Here is a 12,225-nt window from a genome sequence, read left to right on the forward strand (position 1 = left end):
GCTGATTCTTCTAAGGTCTGACTCTAAGCTGGAGACGACTAAGAGGGGTTGACATAGGAAATTGAAAGGACGGACTTCTGTGGGAAGCCTCTCTATGAGTGCCTGTACGTGTCAATGGCTACCCCGTAGTTGGGGTTCTTAGTGGGGTGTTCGTGCCCCATGGGTATTCTGAGAATGTCACCTCTTGTCTTCACAGGCCTCCCACCCTTAGTGGCAGCCCTGTCATCTCAGACATCTCCTTGATTCGACTTTCTCCACACCCTGCCGGCCCCGGGGAATCTCCCTTTAGTGCGCACCACCCCTACGTGAACCCCCATATGGAGCACTACCTCCGGTCTGTACACAGCAGCCCCACACTCTCAATGATCTCTGCAGCCAGGGGCCTCAGCCCTGCTGATGGTAAGTAGTGTTGGAGCAGGAGCAGCAGGGACATGGGAGGGGGCAGTGCTAAGGGTGACTCAGTGGCTCTGTCCACACAACCAACCTGTTTTCCTTTGTTTTCAAATAACATGTAAAATTACAATTTCATCAGTGGGCAGATCTATTGATTAGGTCAAAGTTCTCATGACCCAGTCATTTCCCGAAAGCAGCACCTCTGCACCTTGCATTAGGGACCTAAACTTGCAGCACATGAGCCACTGAGGGAAATTTCATATCCAGGATACAGCGGCCACATCATAGGAGCAGACTGCTGCTTGCAGCACACCAAAGGCTGCAGATGTTAGTATGAAGTAAGGGCTATTGGGTAGGGATAGCTCCAAGAGCTCAACATCAAAAGGAAGGCAGAGTAGAGCTGGCTGCAGCCTGGATCTCTGTTTTCTGCCTCTGCGCTGATCAACACAGATGGTCTCCCAACCCCCAGGGATGCCCTGGAGCCGGAGTTACAGGCAGCTGAGGCCCCAATGCCCCGGGATAGGCCAGCGACTTTTTGTCCGCTCAGATGCTCAGAATGGATCAGCCCACTGGATCTGGTTGATTTGAACCAGAAGTGAGCTGTCATGTAATATAGTTACTCTCTCAGATCTAAATTTTATCCTGGGGGCTGGAGAGAGAGCTCAGCTGGTAAGTTTGAGTTCAATCACCCAGAACCCAAGTTTCTAAAAGAGAAAAGAAGCAGAACGTGGGGCCCAGTGGCAAGCCGTTGGACTCCCATCACTGGGGAGGCAGAGACTGGGGTTTGCTTGCTAGCCCCTAGAGTCTGGCAGAATCAGTGAGGTCCAGGTTCAGTGAGAGACCCTGCCTGGAAAAGACAGTGAAGAGCAGTTGAGAACACATCCGGTGTGGATCTCTGACCTCCAGAGCTCAGGGCAGGCTACGAGGTTCTGCATTGGGACCCTAGGCCAGAGGTCTTCCTTAGACAGTGAATTCTTTTATTTATATATTTTCATTTCATGTGTGTGTGCATGCGTGTTTGCATAGGTTCCTCCAGAGGCCAGAAGAGAATATTGGATCCCCTGGAGCTGGAGTTACAGGTAGTTGTGAGCCACCCAACATGGGTGCTGGGAACTGAACTCAGGTCTCTGTAACAACAATCTGTTCTCTTAACTGCTGCACTATCCTCGGCAGTACATTTTGATGGTTTCTTTCTCTTCCCTTCTGTGGCAGTGGCGCATGAGCATCTGAAGGAGAGAGGACTGTTTGGTCTTGCTGCTCCGGGCACCAACCCTTCAGACTATTACCACCAGATGACCCTCATGGCAAGCCACCCTGCACCTTACGGGGACCTCCTAATGCAGAGTGGGGGTGCTGCTAGTGCACCCCATCTCCACGACTACCTCAATCCTGTGGATGGTGAGTACTGGAGGGTGGGTCATGGAGGGGAGCTGATGCGGGGAGAGGGTGACCGACTGCCACAGAAAGTGGTCCTTCAAGTCTGCACTGCACCCCAACACTGTCTACGCTGGCAGCATAGGAAGCCCAGTGGACACCACAAAGAATGGACTGTCCTCACTTAACTTTGAGAAGAATTTATAGTGGGGACCTCAGACACTACCCAATAGCAGGAATTAGTAAGCTGGGATGAAACAGGGTAAACAAAATAGGGATGGAGGGGTATACTGGGTTAGTGGATGCACCTTTGAGAAAGAGAGTCAGAGAGTCGGGGCGCAAAGGTATCCCTCACTAGCTGTATAGGGGATGCCATTTGAGCACAAGACTGAAGAGGCAAAGGGCTGGCTTGAGGAGAGCTAAGCCAACAGAGGATCGGCTGTGCAAAGGGCCTGGGGCAGCAGTGTGGGCTCAGGAGAGCAGTGTGATCAGTAGACATCAAGTAAAGGCCAGGAATGGTGCTGAGGCCAGTGTTCTGGGGTGGGCTGCGCCCACTCATTGGGGCTTATAAAGGTCTTTCCCTCTGCTGGACTGAGATGAGCTGTGGAACCAAGCTGATCTGAGAATCAGGGCAGGCAGCAGTAGACCCCATCCATGAGCAGGAGGTGAGTCGTGTGAAGGGAGATTACTGGGTAGAGATGTAAGACACGTTCCCAGCTCGGGTGTGGATGTGCAGGGGAAAGGAACACAGTGCTTATGTTCCTCTTTGCTGTGACCAAATCTCTGACCTCTCAATCTCCCAGGAAAAAAACCTGACAGAGGCAACTTAGAACAGGTGCTCACTGTGACTTCAGTCACGGTGGGGATGGCAATACTACAGGAGCGTGAGGCAGAGGGCATATCACACCCATTGCACCCACAGTCAAGGAGCGTGAGGCAGAGGGCATATCACACCCACAGTTAAGGAGCAGAGACAAAATATTCTCCTTTGCATTCAGTCTGGGACCCCAGCCCATAGAATGGTGTGGCTCACATTCAGGGTGGTGTGTCTTCTCACGTCAATCAGCATGATCTAGAAAATCCTCCACATTCATGTCTCCTAGATGATTCTGAATCTTACTGAGTTAACAACTGTTGTAAACCGTCACAGAGAGCCAAGGTCAATGCCAGGTCTAGGGCTCAAGAGATAGAATGGGCTCTCAGCGACAAGATGGGGCTTGTGCTAGGCTGTTTTACAGGGTGGAAGAGTGGGGGTCTTGGGCAGATGAAGTCTTTCGTGCACATCAGACACACTGCCCTTCCTTCTCACTAGAAGCCATCCTACGGCAGCTTTCACAGAGTGCCAAGCACTCTGGACTGCAGGCTAAGTAGAGGAAACCAACGAGAATGAGGCTGGTGTTGCCTTCAGGCAGTCTCCTCCAGCCCTGCCAGGAGCAGTTGCTTCATGCCCCAGTGATACATGGTGGAGGGAGACAGACCTGCAGAGAGGCCATCTGGTCCTGCAGGGCAGCAGGTTGGAAATGGACAGTGGCAGCTGCTCAGAGGCCATCGAGGCTGCAAGCTTCAGGGTGGGCCCGTATCATCCCGGCCTCAGCTTACACCTGAGGCTCCATTCCTGGGCTCCCTGCCACAATCACCCCGGAAGCTCTGTTCAGTGACCTTGCTCCGGTTGAGCTAGCTCTTTACAGAGGTGGGACTTTTCCAGGAAGTCTGTCTAGACACTTCCTGCCTCCTCTGGTTTGTCCTGATTCTCTGAGACATAAGGACACCCCCCTCACCGCCGCCACCACACACAAAAGGTCAAGTTTCTCTGTCCATCCCTGCTGTTCCCTGATGGGATGCTGTTGAGTGCCAAAGCCATGTTGCCAACATTCAGTCTAGTGGCTGTCCTGCCTGTCTGTGCCTTCCCCAAGAAGGTGTTGGGTCCAGGATTTAGCACAGTATAGGGGCCTATCTGTAGGGCTCCTTCCCATCCTCTCTCACAGCAGGTAGCAGGGTCAGAGCTGTTGAGGGTGCATGCCAGACACAGTGTTTTCCAGTGCTGTAAACCCAGCCACAGCAACACAAGGCAGAAGGGAGGTTCTGAGGTCAAGTGCAGAGTCATGCACACATTCCAGCTTCGGCCACTCTGGGCAACCTCTCTCCCAGGCCTAGAGCAGGAATATGGACATCCCTGACAAGTGGACAGATGCATTTATGCCATGGCTAGGGTGCCAAGTTGAGCAGGTGTGCCCACACAGCAGGAGAGGCAGAACCGGGCAGACTGGAGTCATGCTGTGACAGTGATCCTGAGCGCCTGCCTAGGTGTGCACCTCCATGCAGTGCCATGTGTGTGACAGAGAGAAAAATGACAGTGAGCATTACTCCTGTGGCTGGAGTTAGGACCTTGCTTAGGATGAGCCAACAAGTCCCGAAGCCTCCAGATAGCTAGGCCACAATGCCCTTGCCAGTTCCTAACTCTCCTTGAGAAGGTGGCTGGACAGCTGGGTTTGGATTCCGCACAGAGAAGCCAGGCAGGAAGCAAAGGGGAACCAGGACCTTGTAGGAGATAGCAAAGAGGACCCAGGTCAACCTCTGCTGTCCCTACCTTCTTTGGGATCGCTAGACCTGGATATAAAAGCTAATGGGACACAGTGTTTATATGCCAAGTGGACGAGCCCGACTGAAGCAGAATGCAGTCATTGTAGATGAAGGGGGTGTGGTCTGCTGGCTGGTGTGCACTGGGTGCTCAGGTGGTGCTGTGACCTCTGCCTCCAGAATCCCTTTACCTCTTCCAAAGCCACCCTGATCCCCAGGACTCCATACCTTAGCTGTCATCACCCCAGCCAGGCCTGGGCCACTCTGGACGTCGTGTCCTCATCATCTTCCCAACCATCTTGTCCCCCAGTGTGTTAGGTGTGGCTTCTCTCCTCTCCCGAAAGCACTGCACTTACCAGAGTTATCAGGGTCAGAACCTGGGCCCCGGCAGCAATAACAAGCCAGACTCAGCAGTCCACCCTCCATAGGCCAGTTAAACAGACAGGAATCGTGGAAAGCAGAGAGAGGAGCTCTGTTCACTGTGACTACATTGGGAAGAGGGACAGAGAGGTCCAGTGAACACGAACACACACACACACTCTCTTTCTCTCTCTCTCTCTCTCTCTCTCTCTCTCTCTCTCTCTCTCTCTCTCTCTCTCTCTGTCTCTCTCTCTCTCTCTGTCTGTCTCTCTCTCTCTCTCTCTCTCTCACACACACACACACACACACACACACCAGTCTTCAAGGTTTAAATATGAAGTTTAGGTTTCAATGGAGGGCAATAGGTATATACGACTCAGCAGTCCTGGTCAAGGTGTGGTCTAGCCATTAAATCTTCCCTGCAAGGTGTTCTTACAGGTTGTCAGAACTGTGTGAACTCTCTCTGGGAGACAGACTCCCCCTCAGACTGGTACTAGACTGCAGCCACTTCCTTCTCCCAGTGTGAGCCTGAGCCTGCTGGGGAAGTTGCAGCTTTTTAGAGTCCATTGTCTGATTGGTATGTGTGTGTGAGCATGCTTGCCACCACGGTGCTCTCTTCACATCATGTGGGACTGGGGGGTGAAACTCTGGTCATCAGACTTGGCAACAGGCACCTCGAACTGACGCATCATCTCGGATCTATCCCAGCCCTTTCCAAAGCAGTGGGAGGCAGAGCTTCAATCATTGCTTCAGATTTTTATACTATACGGACCACTTCCACTTAGGTACCAATCTGCTGTGTCTCTGGGAGATGCTAAATAAGCCCAGCCTCATCCACCCCATCCTCCTCCTCCTCTCAAGTGGACCATGTGATGTGAGCCAGGGCAGACTCTGCCAACTCCTGTATTTTCTGCATGCCACCCCCACAGGATGCTTCGGCCATGGAAAACTTACACCTCTTTGACTAAGTTCCTTTGTGCCCAATATTCTTACAGAAGAAATGGTATACACACGCATTCAGCGCCTGTTTACTCGGCATGCATCCTGGCTAGGTTTCTCTATTGCTATGATAAAGCACTGATCAAAACCAACTTGTTGAAGGGTTCATTTCATCTTACAACATCCAGGTGCCACTCTGATCACTGAAGGAAGCCAGGGCAGGAATCCGAAGACAAGAACACTGCCCACTGGCTTGTTCCCCTTGGCTTGTTTAGTTTGCTTTTTTAGACAACCCAGGACCACCTGCCGAGGGGTGGCACCACCCAGAGTGACCTGAACTCTCCCACATCAATGATCAATCAAGAAAATGCCGCCACAGGCTCATCTCCAACCAGGCTTTGGAGACAATCTCTCCGTTGAGGTTTCTTCTTCCCAGACTGTGTCAAGTCCACAAAACAAAGCAATGAAACTAACCATCACACACCAGGTCAGGTTCTAAGCATGCACTAGGCATGATGCTAAATACCACATCAAGTTCTGCCCCCAACGAGCTCTGTCTGGCTGGCCAGTCGCCAGGCTGTCTTTTGTAAGCGCGCCAATGCCGGTCCTGACCTGACCTGACCTGACCTGTCCTCTCACTGCCTCCCCTCCTAGCAGCCCTTGTCTTCATGTCTTGAGACAGGGGCACCCGGCAGAGAAGAGAACATTCCAGAGGCCTTGTGTATCCAACAGAGGCATGGAGGCAGTATCTGCCAGACTGTGAGGCAATCTGGGCAGAAGGCTGGTGGGCACTCAGCCCTCAGTTCCTCCTCCAGCTCTCCCACACCTCTAACATGGCTTTACCTTAGTTCAGTACCCGGCGCACAACAGCATGCTTAGCATTCATAGCTGTCTTAACTTTGGGGGCTAAATAAACGGTCCTTAAAATGGAACTTTTTTTAGATCAGGGCTGGCCTTGAACTCACTGTCTAGCTGAGGATGACCTTGGATCTCTGGACCTCCTGCCTCTACCTCCCAAGTGCTAAAATTACAGGCCTGTACCATCATAACAATTTGTGTGGTGCTGGGCACGGAACCCAGGGCTTTTTAGCGATAGACAAGTACTCCACCAAGTGAGCTACATCTCCACCCCTAGAACTTTCTATGTTTTCCTGGGTGGGGTGAATTTTATCATAAGCTGAAGAGGATGTCTCTGTCTGAGAACTTACAATAGCTTCTCAAGGGTTTTGTTTGAGCCCCACACATGGGTCAGAAAGACAGCAAGGCCTCTGACAGGTCCAGACACCAGTGCCACCTTCCTCCCTGGGCCTCAATGAGGGCGGGGCCAGGGAAATGAGGCTCTGGCACAGGCCTGCCTCCCTCCATGTCCTTTCTTGTTCTCGTGCCTGATTTTAGCAGGAAGACCAGGAGATGAGCCCCTGAGAAGGGAACAAACAGAACAGTCTCGAATCCATTCCTGTGGGGGCTCTGCAGAGAGCATGGAGTTCACCGCCCATCACTGGCCCCTAGCGTGGAACTTTCTCACATTAGGCTGTTGGTACTGCATGCCACCCTGCAGCAGGCAGAGCCTGCCTTCCCCCATCACTCCAGGAAGAAGGAAATGTTCTGATTGAAGTCCCGTCTGCTCACAGCCTCCTAACTCCTCGGCTGTGTGTTTTATTGTCATATTGACACTAATTTGACTCAGATGTCACCTCCATCCTGATGCTTATTCTTTATGCAGGCTGCTCAGAAACCCAGGGCATTGATCTCATAGGAGAGAGACAGACATCGCTGGGGCCTCAGGGGACTGACTGATTCCAGCAGGGAGCCCAGACTCAGCCTGAGACAGAGGGGAGACAGAGGCTGAGTAGAGCAGACTCCACGTCCCACAGGCTGCTGAGCCGGGCTGGAATTGAGCTGGGTCAGAGAGGCCATTTGATAAACCTGAGTTGACCAGGATACAAAGGAACTGCCCTTGTGACATAACTTAGGTAAGGGACACTGGACTCTACCTAAGTCCACAGCTCTGTGGCCTCACCTTGGGGGTTCCTCCATTGGGTCAGCGAAGTGTGGGTAGAGTTCTTAGACTAAATTCCTCAGAGCACAGCTGAAGAGTGAGCCCAGAAAAGACCTGGGCCAAGTATAGTGGATTACACCTATAAACTCAGCACCCGGGGGGGGGGGCATAAGTGGAAGAACCAGGAGTTCAAGGCCACCCTGGGCTGCATCCGACCCTGCCTCAAAAAAGAAAAATAAGGGGGGGGGGGAGATTTGGCTCATTCAGCAAAGGGTTTGACCTTGAAAGCATGAAGATGTGAGTTTAAATTCCCAGAACCCATGTGGAAAGCGGGATGGTGTGTGTGTGTGTGTGTGTGTGTGTGTGTGTGTGTGTGCATGTGTGTGTGTGTGTGTGTGTGGAGGGGCTGTACCTGCAACCCCAGCAGTGGAGGGACAGGAGGGGTGGCTGTACCTGTAACCCCAGCAGTGGGGGACAGGAGGGGTGGCTGTACCTGTAACCCCAGCAGTGGGGGATGGGAGGGGTGGCTATACCTGTAACCCTAGCAGTGGAAGACGGGAGGGGTGGCTGCACCCCTCTCAAAAAAATATCAGTGTTGGCAAGGTCTCCCTGCACACACATGTATGTGTACACATGCTCCCATATGTGCCCGGATACAGAAAGGAGGAAAAGAGAGGAGATGGGAGGGGAGGGGACAAGAGAAGAGGGAGAGACGAGGAGGGGAAGAGAGGGGAGGTGAGACAGAGATAGGTAGAGACAGGAACTGGCCAGGTCAGGCGTCTTCTGAGGGAGAACAGGCAAGTGGCCGGTCACTCGATGGCCAGTGTTAGGACAGGCCCAGCCACAGACGAATGGCTGCTGGGAGTGCAGCAATCCCCAGACATAAATCACAGGAGAAGCTCAGGAAATGAGTGCCAGGCTTTCCTTCCTATTTAGTGATTTATCCAGGGAAGAGGCGCGTTAATAAACACATTTCCCTCGAGGGCAGGGATAACAGAGATGAATACCACTGTCAGTTTTGGCCTGCTTCCTCTTGTTAGGGGCACCCGAGAGGGTGGGAGTCAGAGTGTTAGCAGCGAAATCTCCTTTTGAAAAATATATGACGATGGGCTGAGGTGATAGCTCAGTCAGGAAAGTGCTTGCCTTGCAAGCCGGGGCCCTGAGTTCCGTTCCCTGGGACTCTTGTGGAAAGGGGTGTGCTGGCACATCCTCCCAGGAGGGAGAGGCTGGTCCCTGGGATTTGGTGGCCACCTAGCCTAGTTACTCTGTGAGTTCTAGGCCCATAAAAGACCATAAAAGACTAAAGAAGATGGACAGTTCCTGAGGAGCAACACCTGAGAATTTCTTCTGGCCTCTACAACATGCACATGCGTGCATACAAACACACAGATATGCACACATACTGAAAGAACATATATGCCAAAGACTTGTATGAGTCTCCTTTAGTGGATGTTAGGCCCTTTGTGCCCCATCTTGTGCCCATTTTCCACTTAGTTCACAATGAAGAGCCCAAGAGGGGACCTCCTTTTGCCTCTAGCTTTGAGGTAAGGGTTATCAAAGCGAGGAAACAAGGCGCTCAGAGAATGCCCGGATGGACGCCTGTGGGGGGCAGGGGGAGGAGCCTTGTAGGTCACTACCACAGGCTTGGTCATCTTTTCAAGACTTTGGCTCTTCCCTTTCCCGTAAACTGTTGGCCCACCCTGGCCATCCACACAGACCTGCTCGCACCTTGAAGGAGTCCTGGGAATTAGCCATTTCACCCAGACATGTGGACAGGGCAACAGGTGCCATCCTTGGAGTTCTGCATGGCTTCACAGCAGCATTACAACACACCATCTTGCCCTCATTAGAGAAGGCTGGGGAAGGTTCTGTGATGTCCTGCACAGCATTTGGGCAGTACCAGGGCTGCTTGCAGGTGGCATCTCCAGCTGAGGCATATGAAGGCCCAGAGTCCCCGATGGAGATTGGCAAGGCATGGAAGCCATTGATCCTCGCAGGTATCTGGGAAGATGAAGACATACCCCGGCATTGACCTTGTTTTGTGATGGGCTAGGCCACCCATCACCTAATTCTTATCTGAGGGCAGTCCTGAAGGCTGCCACTACCATAAGACCCCATTGTGGGACAGTGAAGAAACTTTAGTGACTAGGGCCATCCAGTGATGTCAGATGATTTCTAGGTCACTGTTGTCCAGAATAGGGGGTAATGGGGAAGGAGGAAGAGCAGACTGGGGCCTGGAGTGCGAGGAGTCGTGTGTGTGTGTGTGTGTGTGTGTGTGTGTGTGTGTGTGTACATGTGTAGTATGTGTTAGTATACACACATTCAGGAGTGTCCAAGCATGGCTGGTGTATGTACCTACATACAGGGGTATATGTGTGCATTCTCAGGAGGTATAAACATTCAAAACCACACATTCCTGAAGCTCAGGTGACCTAGAGCTGGGGGTTCCCAAGTATGAGCACATCTGTGTACCACGAGGCCTCTTCCTGTTGCTCCTCCTCTGCCTCCGTGGTCTCTCACAGCATCCTTTCCAGGAGGTCTTGAGGAGCCAGCCAGAAGTCAAGCACCACACTGAGACTGTGAAGCACCCCTCCAGCCTCTGCTTGGCAAGGTTCCTCCAGGGTGCAGGGTATTCTGGTGTGATACCAGCTGCAGCAAAGCCCGTGACCCTGTGACTCAAACCCTGTTCACTCTCCTCCCCAGGAGGGTCTCTTCCGTGTTGAAAATGAGCATCACCGCAACACCACCCTATGGAGAGATCCTGGACCTTCGCGATGTGGGCCGATGAATTGGTGGCGCTAACACGGCTTTTGTTGTCTGTCACAGCCTCGCGATTCTCTAGCCCACGTGTGACCCCCCGCCTCAGCCGCAAGCGGGCGCTCTCCATCTCCCCACTCTCAGATGCCAGCCTGGACCTGCAGCGCATGATCCGGACCTCTCCCAACTCGCTGGTCGCTTACATCAACAACTCCAGGAGCAGCTCAGCAGCCAGCGGCTCCTATGGACATCTGTCTGCCGGGGCCCTCAGGTGAGGCCCAGCCGCGGGTGGGGATAAGAACTGGGAGCTGGGCTGGGGCCTCGTGGCAGGGTCTGGCCTTTCAGGCCTTACCCTGGAGAAAGACTGAGCTTAATGCTAGTGTCTCCAGACACTAACAACTGTGCTGATAATTCGGAAGCAATAGTGAAGCTGGGGATCTGGCTTTGTTAGAGTCCTTTACTGGCATGCACAAAACCCTGGGTTCCATCCCCAGCACTGTATAAAACCAGGCATGCTGACACATACCAGTGATCCCAGCCCTCAGGACTTAGAGGCAGGAGGGTCAGAAGTTAAGAGCCATTGGCTACATAGTGAGTTTGAGGACAGCCTGGGCTACGTAAGATCCTCATTGTAAGCATCAACTCAATAGAAATGCAGAGAGCTCACGCCAACCCTGGAGTGCATCCTTACATAGTGAACCTGTCGTCAGGGATTCCATCAAGGCACCAGAGGTAGCCAAGATCAAAAGTGGTCTCCTTAGGAGCTGGGGAGATGGCATAGCAGGCAGAACCAGTAACTACAGAGTGTAAGTGATGTTGGAATCCTCAGAATGCATGTCAAAAGCCAGGCGTATAATGTAAGTACCCATAGTCAGTGCTCCTGTGGGGAGATGGAGAGACAGGAAAGCCCTGGAAGCTCATGCCTGGCCCGCCTGTAGCGTGCCGTGGAGAAGTAGCAGAGTCCCTGTCGCAAACACGCTGCAAGGAGAGGACTGATGCCCAAAGCTGCCTCTGAGTTCCCTATGTATACTTTGGCATGTTCCTTCCCTGCATGTGCAAATGCTCAAAAATACGTATACATCTGTACACACACAGAAACACAGTTGTTACTGAAGTGGCTTTTCTCGTGTTTCGCTAATGTGGCAGAGATCTCATTGTTGACTAGCAAGAAAGGCCACACCAGGTGTGACGCTGATGCAGTCCTTTCCCTAAGCACATCTCAGGGCTGGTAATAGTCTCGCTGTAGGACCATCCAAAGTTCTCCCCTTTCCACTGCATGTGACACTAGACTTCCCAGGGACTCAGATCTAACCAGCATGACTGAAGCGTGATTCCTGTCCTGGCCCCCCACTGTCCTGGTATCCCCACTGACCTGTCCCCTCCCCTCGCTGTCCTGGCACCCCACTGCCCTGGCCTCACACTTTCCTGCACCCCCACTGTCCTGGCAACCTCCTGTCCTGGCACCCCGCTGTCCTCATCCCACTGTCCTGGCACCCCACTGTCCTGGTCCCCCACTATCCCAGCCCCCACTGTCCCGCCCACCCCCCACTTGTTAGAGGCCTGGATACAGGCACTTACAGTTGTCTACAATATCTGCTGCAGAAAAAGTTGTTCTCATACTGAGCATTTTAAATGCTAAGCCCATACCAAGGAGCAAGAATTTGCGGCTTATGGGGCTGGAGAGATAACTCAGCTGTTAAGAGCATTTGCTACTCTTCCAGAGGACCTGGATTTGGTTCCCAGAACCCATATTGAGCAACTCACAAGCACTGGTAACTTTAGCTCCAGGGGATCCAATGCCCACTTCTGGCCTGTGTGGTTACCTA

General features: G+C 52.6%; 1 protein-coding gene across 2 annotated transcripts in view; it reads left to right on the forward strand.

Annotated features, from left to right (window-relative positions):
• Gli2 (GLI family zinc finger 2) overlaps positions 1-12,225 on the forward strand; it is a 168,099-nt gene that overhangs the window by 132,915 nt on the left and 22,959 nt on the right. For both annotated transcript variants that reach the window (XM_038349824.1, XM_038349825.1), the window contains exons 3-5: positions 197-399; positions 1,606-1,791; positions 10,469-10,670. In XM_038349824.1, coding sequence (XP_038205752.1) covers positions 197-399; positions 1,606-1,791; positions 10,469-10,670 — 591 coding nt within the window. The remainder of the gene's footprint in view (positions 1-196; positions 400-1,605; positions 1,792-10,468; positions 10,671-12,225) is intronic.

Source organism: Arvicola amphibius, chromosome 12 (assembly GCF_903992535.2).
Source record: "Arvicola amphibius chromosome 12, mArvAmp1.2, whole genome shotgun sequence".
Lineage (NCBI taxonomy): Eukaryota > Metazoa > Chordata > Mammalia > Rodentia > Cricetidae > Arvicola > Arvicola amphibius.